The sequence below is a fragment of the Vitis vinifera genome, chromosome 18 (assembly GCF_030704535.1).
Source record: "Vitis vinifera cultivar Pinot Noir 40024 chromosome 18, ASM3070453v1".
Lineage (NCBI taxonomy): Eukaryota > Viridiplantae > Streptophyta > Magnoliopsida > Vitales > Vitaceae > Vitis > Vitis vinifera.
This window is the reverse complement of record NC_081822.1, coordinates 35,759,277-35,776,267: the sequence shown is the minus strand read 5'-3', so window position 1 is coordinate 35,776,267 and position 16,991 is coordinate 35,759,277. Positions and strand designations below refer to the sequence as shown.

At 31.2% G+C, this 16,991-nt stretch overlaps 2 protein-coding genes across 3 annotated transcripts; one reads left to right on the top strand and one right to left on the bottom strand.

The window, feature by feature from the left end:
- Positions 1-7,042, bottom strand: LOC100251767 (glycerophosphodiester phosphodiesterase GDPD4). 2 transcript variants are annotated; one of them, XM_002267598.4, is made up of 9 exons: positions 6,787-7,042; positions 5,723-5,809; positions 4,775-4,872; positions 3,942-4,002; positions 3,150-3,230; positions 2,824-2,916; positions 2,364-2,453; positions 380-507; positions 1-286 (listed from the first exon to the last, which is right to left on the bottom strand). In XM_002267598.4, the coding sequence occupies exons 1-9, from the start codon at positions 6,958-6,960 to the stop codon at positions 121-123; spliced, it is 978 nt and encodes a 325-aa protein (XP_002267634.1). In that variant the 5' UTR covers positions 6,961-7,042; the 3' UTR covers positions 1-120. The 2 variants fall into 2 exon arrangements, with proteins under 2 accessions (XP_002267634.1, XP_059590824.1); XM_059734841.1 differs by having other exon boundaries at positions 1-507; positions 6,787-7,028.
- Positions 7,043-8,791: 1,749 nt separating this feature from the next.
- On the top strand, positions 8,792-13,575 carry LOC100248177 (uncharacterized). The gene is made up of 5 exons (XM_002269505.5): positions 8,792-9,110; positions 9,702-9,772; positions 11,432-11,537; positions 12,604-12,736; positions 13,203-13,575. The coding sequence occupies exons 1-5, from the start codon at positions 9,028-9,030 to the stop codon at positions 13,365-13,367; spliced, it is 558 nt and encodes a 185-aa protein (XP_002269541.1). The 5' UTR covers positions 8,792-9,027; the 3' UTR covers positions 13,368-13,575.
- Positions 13,576-16,991: the final 3,416 nt, after the last annotated feature.

Genomic DNA, 16,991 nt, shown 5'->3' with positions numbered 1-16,991 from the left:
TTACGAATATAGGTGCAAAACACCATGTTATGAATGAAGATCTTATACAGGCAAAATCTTTAGTGGGAAATAATAAATGGAAAAAGAAAAAAAGAAAAAGGAAAAAGGAAATTAAAGATATTATGATAAAGAAAAACCTTCTTCGAGACACTGGGTTCTGATGTCTTGCATGAGGCGCTGAAGCAAGGTCGGGTTGCCGGTAACCATGGCATCAACACGCTCGACCAGCATTCTCTGCATCGAGGCTTCATCATCGACAGTCCAGGCGTACACCTTCTTATTCCTCCTGTTAAAAACCTTGAATGAAATATTGAATAGAGAGAAGCTGGAAGCTGCTTGGAGAAATGTGGATACACAGAGTTGTAGAGGGAGGTCATACCCATGTAGAATTCTCACAAGCTTTTCATCAATCAATGGGTGGTAGACGCCGACGATTCCGGCAGCTTTCATTCTCAGTAAGTTGGTTCTAGCCCCAGTAGAAGGGTCCTTCATGACAATATAACCTACCTGCATGACAGTTAATGAGATTAACTAAAACTTCACGGCAGCCCGGGGACTGGTAGTTGAGCCATGTACAGGTGCATAGTTGCTCTTCTATACTAAAATAACTTTGAAAAAGATAGCATGATAAAAAAAACTAGATATATTTAGTTCCCTTTTTTTTTCCTTTTGTTTGTTTTATATACTAAAGATGAGCAAATCCCCGATAATAGGTCAACAAGTACAGAAATAACCCCTCCCAATGACTTAGGCATTTATGCTAAATAATACAAAGCAAGTTACATGATGTGATGAACATATGGTTCTCTATCCCAAGTGCTTTAGGGATTACAAAATCCTCATATAAATGCAAGATAAACCCAACAAGAACACAACCAAATCTGAGAGATCAAGTTGTTATATGAGATCGTAAAAGGAAACTTATTTTGATGAATGATAGCACCCAAAAGGGCTGGAAGAAAAGGAAAGAACCTGAGACTGCTTAATGGACACATGATGGTTTTTGTGTGTTCTTACAAGGTTAAAAACCTTGCCTACATGATAATAAAAGTAGTACTTGTTCTTACAAGGTTAAAAACCCAAGTTACTTGATACTACAAAATAGTAGTCCATAATGTATTTTCTTATTGGAGAATGGAGAGAGAGAGAGAGAAGACACAGAAGATGATAATAGAAGTAGTACTTGCCTACAACCTTGCCTACATGATAATAAAAGTAGTACTTGTTCTTACAAGGTTAAAAACCCAGGTTACTTGATACTACAAAATAGTAGTCCATAATGTATTTTCTTATTGGAGAGAGAGAGAAGACACAGAAGATGGAGGGGAGGGAGGAAGGAGGAGACAGGGGCTTATAATTTTCAAGCGAGGAGAGGCAGAGCACTAAGGTTTAGTACATTTGGGATTAGAACCATAAAAATGATGAGAATACAATGGTGAGTCATTAGTACAATTAGTTCATTTTGTGTGTTTCCAGTACAAAGTATGTAAGAATTTAACAAATCCCTTATCAAAATTATCACTTCTACCAGGCCTGTACAGAGCCAAAATCACGCCAGAATCTAATGTCTCCTTAATGAAGTGCCATTCAACTTCAAATCATTAAGCTCTATAACACTGAACCAGCTTATACAATGTTGATGTCAGATCTGTCATCATCCTCAAACAAAGTGCTTTTCTCTTAACAGAATTCTTAATTTGGCCATCTCACTTCTCCATATATTATCTAAGCTCAAATGAACCTATTTACTAAACAAGAAACCTTTTTCCAGAGATAAACAGCAGGTCTCTTATTTTGATTAGGTAAAGGAAAGGTTATAGCCTAACATGCCTGTCTCCTTTAAGAGGTATAAGAAACTTGCACAGACCAATATGCGACTTTCTTAGAATTTGTAACCTTAATCCTGGGAAATCATCTTAAGACTAATTAAGCCTTCAAGATTTTACGAATGTCATTCTTTTTTACAACAATCGAAAAATACATGATAGGAATGATGAATAAACACAATTTCAATCTCTTAGCTTTTTATACTGAGTTGTCATTCAAGGAAGGGAGCATATTTTCCACCAAGACTAAAGATAGGGCAGAGGCCAACCCAAGAGGGATTAACACATAGAGCCAAATTTGAATCAGCCAAGCACATTGCATTTTGCTCCCAAGAAGACATGAGGATATCAGTCCTAACACAGCCTACAAGTCAGTATTTCTTCAAGCTCGATAATGGCTACTCAGATTCCTCTATAACTAAAAGAAAACTAAGAATTTTGCCATCAAGAATGAGCAATCATATCTGAACCCATCTAACATTTTTTTTTCAGACAAAAGAACATGAAGAGGTAAAATACTGTTGAACTGGTCCTTACCGTGACATCAGATGATAGTTTGATCACGTCCCTTGATAAACTGTCGCTTTTAGCCCACACAACACAATTGCTACACTTTGTTCCCTTAACCTGAAAAGGTTCATTAAAGGCCTTAGGCCTACATATCTTGGAAAGACATGTCATCAAAAATATGATTTACATGTCAACTTGCAGAAGGCAAAACCATGGAAGATTCCCCAACAAAAAACCAAAATCCAAAAGATAGTGATACATAGTTCCAAACTATATGAAACAATTTGTCCTCAACAAATCATGAATTCCCACATTAATTAATAAAAAATTAACTATCAGTAACCATATTTGTTTTCTCTTAGTAGTATATTGTGCAACAAAGATAAGTACGTCAAATTTGCCATATTGTGCATGTACATACACATTTTGGGAGTTAAAGGAGAAAAGCAAAAAAGAAACTAGAAGAGGACAAAGAACAGAAACTTACAGCAGAAAGAATATCCTTTGCAAGCCCTTTTTCATATGAAGGAGGCCCAACCTTAGCATCCAGAATGACCTGCTGAACTGAACCTGATATCAACTAAGAAAAGCCATTTGAACCATAATCAAACAAACCAATCAATGAAGCCTCAGAAGAAAAGGCAAGATTGTGGGTAGATAAGAGTGAATGGTATCAAGACATTTGACTCAAGTGCTATTAGGCATAGCTGCAACAGAAGACTGAATGAGAGAGATTGACATGGTGTGACAGTTACAAGTACACTAGTAAGAAGGGATATGAAAAGTAACTAGAGAAAGAGATCCTGAAAATACCATCAGAGCATCTTCAATGGTGGGTATCTTTACATCACTATACTCCCGGGGAATTTGATAAATGGTATCCAGCTCTTTTATCTGACAACCACAAACTAAAGCATATTCTCAATCAACAATACTCGTATATCTATCTGAAAAATAAGATATCTGGTGGGGATAATGTGATAAAATTGAAACATATTATTAGTTTTCTTAACAAGTTAAACTCAAAAATTGCAAAAGAAACTTGTTCTATGCAGTGGTTCGTATGCTTCAAAACCAGAACTTTTTTTTTTTTTTCTTTTTTTTTTCTGATAGGTACTTCCAACCAGAACATACAAAAACTAGAAACAACATAAGGATCAATGAAGTTACCAAAATAGCCAGAAGAAGGCCCTCATTAGAGGTTAGACAATAATGAACACTATATTTCGCTTCTAAAAGCCTAATGGTACTACTAAGTTAGAATTCAAATAATCCCTTTTATGACCTAGAACCTGTTTTATTAAATAGTTAAACCATCAAGTTTCTAGATAACCGTGACATATTTTTGAAGAAGCCTTCTGGTAGGAAATGCCCAGAATATAAACCTTTATAGTTTTCTTTTAGCATAAATTCATCAATATTTGTTATGTTGCATCAATAATCCGATTAACCTTAGCTTTTGCACCAGAAAATTTTAAAAATGACAACCCCAGAATTGATATTGCAAAGGAATGAATCAGTTACTAAATATGAACAGATTGCAAATGACAACATTCACAAAATGACCTAATGCAGTTACTGGGAAGCCAAACCAGCAAACCTCACCTCCCTCATGCTCAAGTACCCAACTTTGGCAGTCATGTTACCAGATATCCGCTGCAACTCCCTGCCTGTGACATGTAAGAATCAAGTCTCCAAGCAGCATCAAGGATAATTTTAAGACAATCTAAGGTTAATAATGCTTGAAAATGAATTAAAAAGTCAGATTATTCTGAAGGATGCAACATGCTGCAAATGATGTTCTCTACAAGGTTTGTTTCAATAAATAACTCTTCCTTCTCAACGTATCTTTCCACTGATGAAAAAAAATGTTCAAGATGCACCTTCTTCTTTCTTGCTATTGGTTACCTTAATGCAATTTCTCAAAACATAAAACCTCAAAAATCTACTATACATTATTGTTGAAGTACAAAGTTTAGACACTAAATGAGATTTATCTATTGACAAGCAATGGTTTACCATAGTCAAAATTTAGTACTACAAACCTTCACTAAGCGAAACAAAGCATAACTGGATTAAAATTTCATATGAATCATTATTTTATTTTTTATTTTTTATGATAACTGAGGAACCTTCCATGTCCAAACCCTTAGGACTCTCCATGGGGACTCAAATCTCAGGGTGCTGACCGCAACCACAACAACCAGCACCAGGTAAATCAGGGTATTTAAACAGTGGTAGGATTCATATGAATCAGTATATTATAAGTCCCAGAGCAGGAAAGGTAATGAAGGTTCATCCTACATAACAAAATTTTACTTAAACACGGCAAAGCATTCTCTATTAACTAATTAAAGTCATTAATTTGCACAAGATGATAACCAGGAAGTGGAAGGTGGCAAACCAGTTTACAGTGAGGTGAAAGCAAAAAAAAATACCTGTCATGAAGAGCAAACAAAACTCCATCTGAAGAGCGAGAAACATCAATCTCAATGCAATCTACTTGTGAATGAAGAGCAATTCGATATGCATTCATCTGTAAATTGAAGAAGAAAGGAAAGAAAATAAGAATTAAAAACTTTCAGCATGACATGTACTTTATAAAAATGCATGACTGAAGATGCTGAAACCTGTTAGTGCATCTATGGACAACCTTTTAACTAACATCAGAGGGGACTGGCCGATTCTAGCACCATAATCCTCATTTATTTAAAAAATATCAAAGAATGCTCACTTTTCAGTGACCGTAAACCAATTAATGTTCAAGATCCTATTCAATAATTAGCAACAACATGGTTCTACATTCTTTTAGGCACAATATCAAGCTGCTGCAGGAAAAATAAAATCAAACCTAAAGTCAGTTTATACAGGGTTGACAGCTTAGGCGACCCAACATAAGCCAAACTAATGTGTAGCGTGGACTAGTATTTCATTCTGCCCCAGTTCACCCTGATTTATATACAAATTATTCCAGAAAAATGCAGTCATACGAGGGTCAGAGAGAGGATCAACAACTTATCTCATTTGACACTGAATCTTGCCATGCCAGTTAGAGATATTAGCAACAAAAACTTCTCAAGTAATTTTTGGACCCTTCTCAAAAATAAAATTAGAATTTATCATAATTAAAACACTACAGAAGAAACTTATACAAGTTTTTAGGCCTAAACTAATATCATAGTATTCAATCCTAGATAAGGCTGTTGGAGGTGTTAAACTTACTTGCCTCATTTATGATTTATCATATGCTACTCAAGAACTATAATTGGAAAATAACTAATACATAACAAATAGAATCTCAGACCTCGAGGCCTGGAAGATGAATTAGCATCTCAAATATAACACTTATATGAAAAAGGCAATAAAAATGGACATGAAATGCATACAGTGTTGGGGAAAGCCTTGGTTGAGTCACCGCCATGAGCGCATACAAGAGGAGGATTATTCAACCAACCACACTTTCTCAATTGCATCTGTGCGACAATTATACAAAACAGAAAACTAATTAGCCAATGCCTAATAGTAGAGTCAAACATATCCCCTCATTAAATAAAAATGTATTTCAAGTAAAATACCGTCAGCCAAGAAAGAATTTGGGCTTGTAGGTTCCATTTTCATTTTCTAGAAGTTGTGGTAAGTAAAATTTGTCAGAGAATTTGCTTCAATACCCTGTTTTCTAAATGTTAAAACCACAAGTCTTCAAAATGTTGCTCCCCGCCCATTAACAAAGAGTAACCAAACCAATAACAAATTAAGGTTTTCATCTTTTAAGAAAAATTTTGCTCAAATAAACTGTATTTAGAAAATCATTGAATATAATACAAAAATTGCTAAAAATAAGTTATCCCAAATTAATATCAAAGAGAAAATCTGCCAAGAATATTATCTACCAGGTGTCACTTCCATCCATTAATTTCAGCAAATAATAGATAGTTAATTAAAACAAGATACCAATTTTATCTTTCCCTGATTCACAACTTTAAATACTCAAAACAAAAAATCCAAATAAAACTAAGCATGGATGTGATCATCACATTCCTACAATACAGCTGAGCCTTAATACGGTTCATCACTTGGGCATTTAAGTAACATAATAAAAAATCCACCCTATTTTTTTTATGAAAAACTCCCAGGTATTCAAATCTACAGCAAAATTTTCAGTAGGTATAAATACCATAAAACAGACATTTGATTACCATATGGGCTCATCAACAACCTAAAACATGAAAATAAAACTTGGGTTTTGACTTCGATTGCAAATTTTTCATCGAAACAAGCAGAGATTTTCTCCCCCAAAAGAAAACAACATATGGGTCCAAAACAAAAAGAGATTTTACAGTACCAGATTAAATTAATTCGAAAAATAACAAGAAAAATACATCTTCTTGGATCGATCAAGAACCTGAAACATAGAAACAAAAACCGGGTTTTGACTGCAATAAATTCCTACCTGATGGAAACGTCTGAGTCGAAAATGGAAGAAAATGGGGGGCACGATAGCGATGAAGGCAAGGCATATGATGATGAAACGTACGGATCTGAAAGATGAGATTCTTAGGTATCTCTGGCTCCGCCCATGTCTCTGAAGCTGTGGTTGCTTCTTCCCAATCCTGGAGATCGCCATTTTTTCACAGTCAAAGGCTTCTGAGAGAGAATCAAAGGCATAAAGCCATGCTTTTGTGAAGAATGATAGAAGTTCGGGGACTTTTTGGTAAATATCTGTAAAATTAATTAAATTCTTGTATTGTATTTATTTAGAAAAATGAATTTTTAATAGCAACGTCAAATATAAATCTGATAATAGTGTACAATTTTATTTAGTATTTATTGAGAAAATTAATAATATTTTATAAAAATGGATAATAATATGAATATTATTTTATTATTGAATTTTCATTTACTTAGTTTAAGTATAACCCCTATTTTTTATATTATTCACTTTTTTTATTTATGAAATAAAAATAAAAATAAAAATAATGTACCATTAAATTTTATTTAGGAATGTATTTTAAAAATAATTTTATACTTAGTGAATGAATAAAAAATATTTATATTTAAATATTAGTCCAATATCAGAAATAAAAGATAAAATATTTTGTTTTTTTTTTTAGATTAAGTTGAATAGATGGGGAGTTTGTAGTTTGTACCACATGGCCCATTTGGCAGTTGCATTTTCATTTTCAGAAATAATTGAAAACATGTTGTGAATTTGATATTTTTAAATTCCACATTTTTTAAGGAATATTTTTAAAAACAGTTTCTTACAATATTTTAGTTGATGTGTTTTGTTGGAAGCGTTTTTAGAATAATTACATATGAAGTTTCCGGAAACGCTATAAATAATTTTTCAATATTAAAAAATATTTTTAAAATTTTTAAAAGTATTTTTAAAATTTTGCCAAATATATAATTTTTTTTAAATATTTTTTTAATTAAAAATATTTCTTAAAATTACCACCAAATACATAGACTTTATAATGGCTGTTAAGATAATGGTATAGTTTCTTATACCACTTCATTCCATTTCTATTACATATATAATTAAATAAATAATAATTTAATTTAATTTTTATTTTCTGTTTTAAATAATAAATAAAAAGTAATGTACATACCTTTAGAGAAATTAAATTAAATTAAAAAAATTAATTTTCATATTTAAGTTCTTAAATAAAATTATGTTCTTAAAAACAATTAAGAATCATTTAAAAAGTTATTAAAAAGAAAACTATTTCTTGATAACTATTTTTTTTGTAGAAAAAAAAAAAAAGAATGTCATTAAACATACCTTTAGAGGTTGTGGTGAAATACTTTTTGGAATTGAAAAACATATTTGACAGATTTTGGAATAAAATCAATTATTTAGAATATATTTGAGACATTTTCTAAGTATTTTTATAAATAAAAAATTGAGAATTAATTTAAAATTTAAAATAAGTCAAAAACTTTCACATTATCTGGTTAAAGGGTGAAAAAATATTTTTTTATATTTAAATTTATAAAAAATGTATAAACCCTAAAACTATTCTAAATATTCCATTAATTGTATGGTCATATAGTATGAGGATTAAAGGTAGTATTTTATATTTACATTTAATACATGAATGTTATTAGGATTAAAAATTTATATAAATAAAAAAATGAAAATTAAAAATATAATAAGATACATTTAAAATATGATGCCCCATGGTCGGTCGAAGTGCATTGGAGGCAATGCCTTTCTTTGATGGAACTCAATTGCCATTTTTTAATTTATATTTATTAACAAAGGAATAAATTCCCTTATTTTACTTGTTATAAAAATTATGAAAAAAAAAATTAAATTATGGTGAAAAATTATTATTATTATTTGAAAAGAACCCCTTCTTTCCACCGTGGCAAGTTGCGAGTTGCCACGTCACAACCTTATTCCTGCTGTTAACAAGACAAATTAAAAAATAAAATAAAAGTAAAATAAAATAAAATTTCTTCTTTAAAAACAAGCTTTGTGTCGGTCTCACGAAAATTAAATGATTTCATTTCTGAAAAGGAATCGACACCAATTTCTAGGAGAAATTTAATACTGCATGAGTCTGAAATTGTTTCAGTTTCAATCCACCGGGGGAATTTAAAGAGAAGAAGAGGCTTGAAGAAACCCTAAAGTAAATTTGGTTCATTTTTTTCCGGGAAAATTGGGCGGAGTTTTCTCGAGAAAATGCCGGTTTCCCCCACGAAGATCGGAGTTGGCCCTTGGTTCAATAAGAAGATCGTGGATCCTCTTCTCCAAATCCTTCGCAGGTCACTGCCTTTCTCTCTCGGTTGATTAGGATTTGGTGATATTGGAAGTAATTCACGTCTGTTTGTGTATGTTTCTGTGTAAATCAGTTCAAGGTTTGGATTTGAATTGTGTGTTTCTTTGTGTTGGATTTGAATTGGCATGCTTGAATTTTTAGGGCCTGTTTACTTGGGGAATCCAGAACTGTTGTCAGTTTCGGAAATTTGCTGACCTGCTTTCAAGGAATGATTTTTGGGAGATTTCCTGAAGATGAGACATGTCCACAAGACGTGAAAGGAATAGCTTTGAAAAATGCAAACACTTCATCTATTAAAAAAGAGTTAAAAATTTTAATTCTTTAGAGAAAAAAACTCTGAAAATGCCATTCCATTTCCACTACTAAGCAAGCTCAACTCTTTCAATGCTACTATATTAATCTTTTGGGGATATTATGTTTTTGCTTATAATCTGCCTTCTGATGTTCTCTACTTGGATTGATTTTGAAATGCTTGTTGTTTGATCTAAAATTTGGTAGCAAACAATCGAGATTCTGATTTCTTCATGAATGATCGTTTTTTGAGGTATTGATGAGAAATTGGGTTGAATTTTCTTAGGGGGGCGGAGCCGAAGCAATTGGCTTTCTCTGCAGCTCTTGGGATTACTTTGGGAGTATTTCCTATATGTGGTATGTTGGTTTTGGGCATTTCTAATTTTATTTTAATAGCAGTATTTTGGGAATAAACTTTATTAAATAATCAAAAAATTATTTGTTTGAAATATTATTTTATCGTTCTAGCAGTTTGTATTCATCTTGACCCTGACTCAACTATATGAATTGAGTGCATCCAGATGATATCTTGATTTTGTATTGCAAATTTTATGATATTTTGATGCCATTCTATGACTTTGAACTTAAAGAGAATGTGGGTCTAGTAACCGTTTGGCAGAATTGTAACTTCTAGTGAAAATTATATTGAAAAGACCGATGTCTTCCAGAAAGAGGAGGCGGGTGGTTGTTTGGCGGGAAGTACTGCTCACAGCCTAGAATTGGGTTGTTTTGGATTGGTGTTCAAGGTCAAAGAAGTCTGGCTCATGGATTAACTTCATTGTTCACTGCCTAGAACTTGTTTTTTTTTTATAAGCAAACACAGAATTCATTAAAAGAAGGCTAAAAAGCCCCAAAGTATATAGGATGTATACAAGGCGGCTAAGGCCTTACAAGCAAAAAGGCCAAACACAAACCACCCCTTAACTGGAGGCTAGCCACTCCAGGAATCCTAAAAGGGAATGCGGCTCCTCTTCCATATACAATTTAGCTCAACCCCAAATATTACATACAAAAGAATATTTAAACCTCTGAATTGCTAACTCCCCCCCCCCCCCCCCCTTAAACGTGCTGATGTTCTTCTTCCTTTTTCTTCTTTTGTTTTTTGTTTTTTGTTTTTAGGCTTTCTTGGATGACATTGAGAATGCTTTTGTATATGTTGTTGAGTATCAAAGCAGGCACTCAGAGTAGTCTGGGTATCTGTGGTCTAATCCCACCCACATTTCTTTTTTGTGCATTTAGGAGCAGCATTATAACTATCACCAGAAATGAGAACTCCAGATTTTTAAAGATCATGAATTCATTTTTCATTGTAAACCTTTCTTGAATCCTCTGTTATGCTTTCCTTTCTTGATTCTTTCACTTGCTTCTTTTGAGTTATGTTCCATTATTGCATGTGCTGTTTTTACTTTTCTAGTGAATTACCATTCATGAAAGATATCCACCATGATTGTCTGGCTACAAAATAAACGAAGAAAATAACGTGAAAGTGCTATCTAGCAACAAATAGATGGATGTTCTTTCTACTTCTATATCTAAACTGATTAAAAGAGATGCAGAGGAAAACAATTTTTTGCAGACTAGAGTTCTATAGCAAGCTTGTTTCTCTCATTTCGTTCCTGCTCTGCCTTCTTACACTGACCCACTCAGGAGAAAATTAATATCTTTGTAGGTTTTAGATGTTTTCTAAAATAATGCTAGAATCCATAACTCCCTGAATCCGAATTGTCCTGTTTGCATACCTTTTCCTTCTCCTTTAATATATCATGCCATTTTCTCTTATTTATAGATAAGGTCATTTTTGCTTAGGCATTTTTCACCACTTCAATGCTTATTTTAAATAAATTAAGTGGTTGTGCTGATTGGTCAAAATTGGTGAACAGGCATAAGTTACTCAATTAACCAACCATGTGCACAATTCTGCTTGTATTTTCTTATGATATGGATGCATAAAGCTACTCGATGTAACTTGAGTTCCTTGGATAACATCATATTTTTAGCTAATTTTGTTAATGACAGGGGTAACTGTGTTTTTGTGTGGAATGGCGATTGCATTGCTTGGATCTCTTTGTCATTCTCCGAGTGTGATGCTTGCTAATTTCATTGCTACTCCAATAGAGTTGAGGTAAATAGATGTTTCTTTTATGTGAAGTCATATTTTTTCTCTTCTGTTTCTCATTTTTTCTAGCTACAGGGTACAATTCAATTTTTAATCTGATGTTCATATGTAAAGTTGTACTTCTATTTGTTTATTTGAAAGCTAGAGAAAGTGTGAAATTGAAGTTGCTCGGATGCAAATATATGACATGGATTTGGCACAAATTCTTAGATAGTATCTCATTTAAATTTTTAAGTTGGCACAAAATCTTCCTTTTTTCCAATTTTCTTTTTAAAAAGACCTTCATTATAATTTTTCTTTACTGTACATTACTACAAGTTCGCTGCATGTTTGATCCATTTTCTCCTTTACTTTTTGCATCATTTATTTTTTTAGTTGCTTCACGTTGTCACTTAAAGGTTACAGAAATTCATATGATTGTCCTTTTTTTGTTTTCCGTATTATGTATGGGTGGGTTATGAGTTACAAGTGCGATTATGGAAACTGCCCGATGGATTAACAAGGTATTTCAGAAAAATTGAAATTTTGGAATAATATAAATTACTTAATTAGTTAGTTGTGTTGGACAACCAATTTTCCTAATAGCATAAGCTTGTAGGATTTGCATCCACAATGTATATCATGCACTCTAATAGTCTCCCTCACGTGTAGCCTTCATTTTTGGGCTTAATAAGTTGGGTAAATAAACATGCAATGGTGAGCTTCAAATACTTGACCTTCCACCAAATAAGGCTTTGATACCATGTTGAACAACCAATTTTCCTAAAAACTTAGGCTTGTAGGAGCTGGGCCCACAATGTACATCATACACTTTAACGAGTAAGACACAATTTGCTCATTCTACCTAATATAGAGCATTAATATAAAAAATGAGAAGGCAGACAATGTACAAATTACTTAAAAAGGGATGCCAACAAGTCCAAACTTCATTTGACGAATTTAGGCACACCTGGTGTTTGTCTAATGCTTGTACATGCTTTACAGATAATTGTCCATGGATGCTGTCCTCCACAGCTTTTGTTTTGTTGTCCATCTGTATGTTCTAATTGTTGTAGCATGTTTTATATTCTAGTCTGGTGGTTCCCTTCTTGCGCTTTGGTGAAGTCATTTCCGGTGGACCTCATTTTCCATTGACGTCTGATGCTATGAAAAAGGTTTTGACTGGCCATGCTTCTCGAGAAGTCTTATTAAGCATCGTTCATGCGGTAGGTTGTCAATCACTATTTCTAAACTGATAGCTTCTCTCTTTCAACTAAGCAATTTTAAGGGATCCAATGAATATGACTTGCAAAATGGTAGATAAAGATGATGATTCAATCTTTTTGAGTAAAGGACTGTCAGGGTTTGCATAATAATCAAAAGAACTGAAAGGGAGCAAATTAATCTGAGAAGATTGCAGAGAAATGTGGGGAGAGAATATGTAATTATTTAGGAAATTGTTGTGGCCTACTTCTTTGTTTAACTCTTAATTAAATAGACTAAAATGGCAAAACTATCATTGATTTTTCCCCCTTTGAATCTATCCAAGATCTCATTAGAAATTGTAGAATTTTGATCTCACATTGTACTCTAATTGTATTTCACTCTAATAGTAAAATTTCCCTTTCACCTTTCTTTCTTTGAATCTGCAAGGTCTTACTGAATTTCAATTTTTGAGCAAATCTTTTGTAGTTGCTGGGATGGCTTGTTGCAGCACCCTTTATCTTGGTCATACTCTACATAATATTTTTGCCGTGTTGCAAACTCCTGGTTCGCAAATTCAGTCCTGTTCCTTCAAGTCCGAAGAAGCCCGTCCATCCCCACATGGAAGTGAAGCTAAAGGTAAGGGATGTGTGATAAAGATTGTATTGAAACCATTTGCTTCATCATCCCCATTTACTGTAATAATGCCATTTGTGCTTCTAACATAACACTGCTTGTACATAAAACTTTACTGGAGTAAATGCATGTAATTATCCTTTATAAACATGTTGAATTCAGTATTGTTACCTGGTTGACTGTTTGGATGAATCTATGAAAAATGAAATTTGTGCTTTTCTTCTCATTCTGATTTCATTTGTGGCATTTGCTTAATTGGATTTCCATTCTTTTTCTTGAGAAACCGATTTCTATATGATCCAATATATGATTTGGGTTTGAGAACATTGCATTATTACCATTGTGTCACTCTTGTTGAGTTGGTGGCTTGGATAGTTGATTATCAAAAGTTCTGAATCCAACTACATCCTCACCAAGAGCTTCTTAATCTGCTAAAAGTAGTATTTGATGGTAAGTTTTAAGTGTGTTTACATGGAACTTTATGGTTATATTTGGTTCTCGGAAAGTATATTAGGGAAAGAAAAAAACTGATTTTTATTTTTTATTTTTTATTTTTTATGTTTGATTATATTATAAAAATATGAAACGAAATAAAATATAATTTAAATTAGTTAAAAATTTATATATTTTTAAATTATTTGATCATTTTATAAAAAAGTTAAAATAAGTGAAATGATTTTGAAATAGCATATAAAAATAATTTATTGATTTTAAATATATTTTTTATTTTTCTTTCTTTATTTTTTTGTGCTTTTCTTCTCTATTTTCTTTTGTTTATATTTTCTAGTAGCCAACCATAACCTATGAGTCTCACACTTTACAATGTGATATATCAACATAATTTTTGTTTAATTGCAACTTTTAAAAAATCATAATTATCCATAATTCTCAAACATAAAATGGTTTTGAGGAAGGTGTATTTCCTCTTGCAAAAGTAACTATCTATATTTTAAGGGCAATGCTTTGGCACCTTCACCCTTGGTGCCTTGTAAGTGTTCATAACCAGTGTCAACACGGCTGGCTTGTAGATGGCCAATTCTTGTCTAACCTCTCGATCTATGTTATTTATTTATTTTTGGGGTGTTTGATATATGGAAAATACAAATATTTTATTAGAGGAAAGATCAACTCAATTCTTCTTTTTCATTTTTTAATAACCAAAACATAAGATCAAAAAAATTGTAAGCATTTTCATTACTGAACAAATCGTCAATGTCTTCAAAATTTATTAGAATCTGGATGTTGTTGCGGATATTAGTTAGCAGGTCATTATTTTACGAAATGGGCTAAACTGGTTTGATCTCAAAATGGCCTAATTTCTCAACATTATTAAAAATAAATTTCTAATGTATTTATGTTCATAAATTATTTTTATGATTTTATTTTTTGAATAATTTGACGGCAAATAAGATGGTTTTAATCGATAAAGAGATATAAGACCTATTTAGAAACTGGTTTTAAGAATAATTTTTTATTCTTCAGAATAAAAAAATAAGAAAACATGTTTAATAATCATAGACTGTTTTTTAATATTAAGAACAGAAAATAAATTGTTTTTAGGGTTGTTTTAGAAAATAATTATACAACTATATAGAATGATTAAAAGTAAAGCATTAGATATAAAAATTAGTTTTAAAATATAATTAAAAATATTTAAAACATGTTAAAAACGATTCAAGTTCCCAAATAGATTTTTGTTATATAAAATAGTAGAAAACAGTTTTAAAAAATTGTTATTAAAAACTATTTTTGAGAACTAATTTCGAAAACGATTACTAAACAAGGCATAAAATTTCCCAATCTTTTTAATTTTAGGTAATAATGTTTATGTTGATGTAAATTTCAAAATATCAAAAGAAAAATGTGAAAAAAAATTAAGACTATGTTTGGTTCCCAAAAAAATTTGAGGGAATATGTAGGAGAAAGAAAATATAGAAGAAAAATGAAAGGAAAATAAAAAATAGATTCAAAATTAATAAATTATTTCTATATATTTCTTCAAAACTTATTTCACTTTATTTCCTTTATTATATAAATATAAAATAATTTTAAAATGTATAAATTTTTAATTATTTTTATTTTCTTTAAAAGATTTTATGAAAAAAATTAAACATGAAAATTTTATTTTTTTTTAACATTTTTTTTGAGTCTTAAGAGAATACCAATCAATCCCACTGTTATCCAAAAACAAGGAAAGATTCCAATTTTTTTACTATCTTCCAATCAATGAAAAATAATTAAAAATAAAGAACTGCACCAAAATCAACCTCAATGATTCCTATCAAACCCACAATACCAGCACCATGAGGGTTTTAACTTTCTTGTCCTAAAAGTGTTGGTCACCCTTCCATGCAACTACCGAGAAAGATGACAGTTCTTTTCCTCACCCACACACAAAAATTAAGGAAAAAGAAACGCATTCCACTTATTGAAAAAAGATCCAAGCCCTTCTAAAATTCGAAACTTTAAAAACTATATAAAATAAAGTTTCAAAATATATATTTAAATTATTTAATTTTTACATAAAAATATTAAAAAAATAAAATAAATTTAAAATAAGATAAAAATAATTTATTAATTTGAATTCTATATTTTATTTTATTTTCTCTTTTTCTTCTCTAATTTCATTTGTACAATTTTTTATTTGAAAAACAGATATTTCAATTGCATTAATAACTGAGAGGTATAATAGAAGCTTTGTTGACTATCCGGTGGGAATTCTCTGAAAATTCTTCTACAGAAATATGTGGAAATTAATTTCATGTTGCCTTCACACCTACTATTTGAAAATTCTTCTACAAAAATATGTGGAAATTTCATGTTGCCTTCACACCTACCATCCATCCAAAGGCCCTTTTTCTTTTCAACTTCATCCTCTCTATAGCCCACCATTGTTGAATGTCAAAAAGATCAGGAGAGAAATTTCATGACTCTGAGTACTACTGCCTCCTAGAAATTTCAACATCTTTTCTTCCAATCTACCTACCATGATGAAAATTGGTGAGGAAGGCCATTGGAAGCCACTTATCTCTCCAACTTTTTAATAGGATTACACCCTTTATTTTACTAACTAGATTTTACCATATTTATGTGAAGAGATTTTCAAATTCAATTTATTATCAATTTTATATAATTTCGTCATAATAATTTTTGATATACGAAAATGTATAATGAGAATAAATATTTTATTTTCATTCTAATTTTTTATTAAATAAAAATAAATTTTAATTTTTTTATACTTAAAAATAACTATTTTGATAATATTTTTATTATTATTACAAATATTAAAAGTATCTTTTTAAAATGTGATTTTAGTGAAAATATTTTCTTTTAAAAGTATTTTAGGAGAGAGTCATTTGAAAAGTGATTTATTATAAAATATTAATGTAATTTTTAAAATATTTAAAAGTGTTTTCCAGTGCCTTATTTTCCTTTAAAAATTTTTCATATTAAAACTTAAAAATGTTTTTTCGAAATACTTCTAAATGGACTGTAAGAGTCTCGCAGCTTCATTGGAAAATAAAAGCATCAAATAAAAATGAAAGGAATAAATCAAAAAGGAAGAATGCAAGAAACATGGACATGGCATAGATGTACAAGAATAAGCAAGTCTTTGAATGGCAAAGGAAAGGAAATAAAAGT

Bases quoted from the DNA above. Each gene is read 5' to 3' on its own strand.
- LOC100251767 (XM_059734841.1), bottom strand. From the start codon at position 6,960: ATGGCGATCTCCAGGATTGGGAAGAAGCAACCACAGCTTCAGAGACAT. The intron at 3,231-3,941 runs GTGAGGTTTGCT...TGTGGTTGTCAG, and splicing joins GGTACTTGAGCATGAGGGAG to ATAAAAGAGCTGGATACCAT. The intron at 508-2,363 runs GTAAGGACCAGT...ACTGTCATGCAG, and splicing joins AACTATCATCTGATGTCACG to GTAGGTTATATTGTCATGAA.
- LOC100248177 (XM_002269505.5), top strand. From the start codon at position 9,028: ATGCCGGTTTCCCCCACGAAGATCGGAGTTGGCCCTTGGTTCAATAAG. The intron at 9,111-9,701 runs GTCACTGCCTTT...GAATTTTCTTAG, and splicing joins CTTCTCCAAATCCTTCGCAG to GGGGGCGGAGCCGAAGCAAT. The intron at 11,538-12,603 runs GTAAATAGATGT...TTTATATTCTAG, and splicing joins GCTACTCCAATAGAGTTGAG to TCTGGTGGTTCCCTTCTTGC.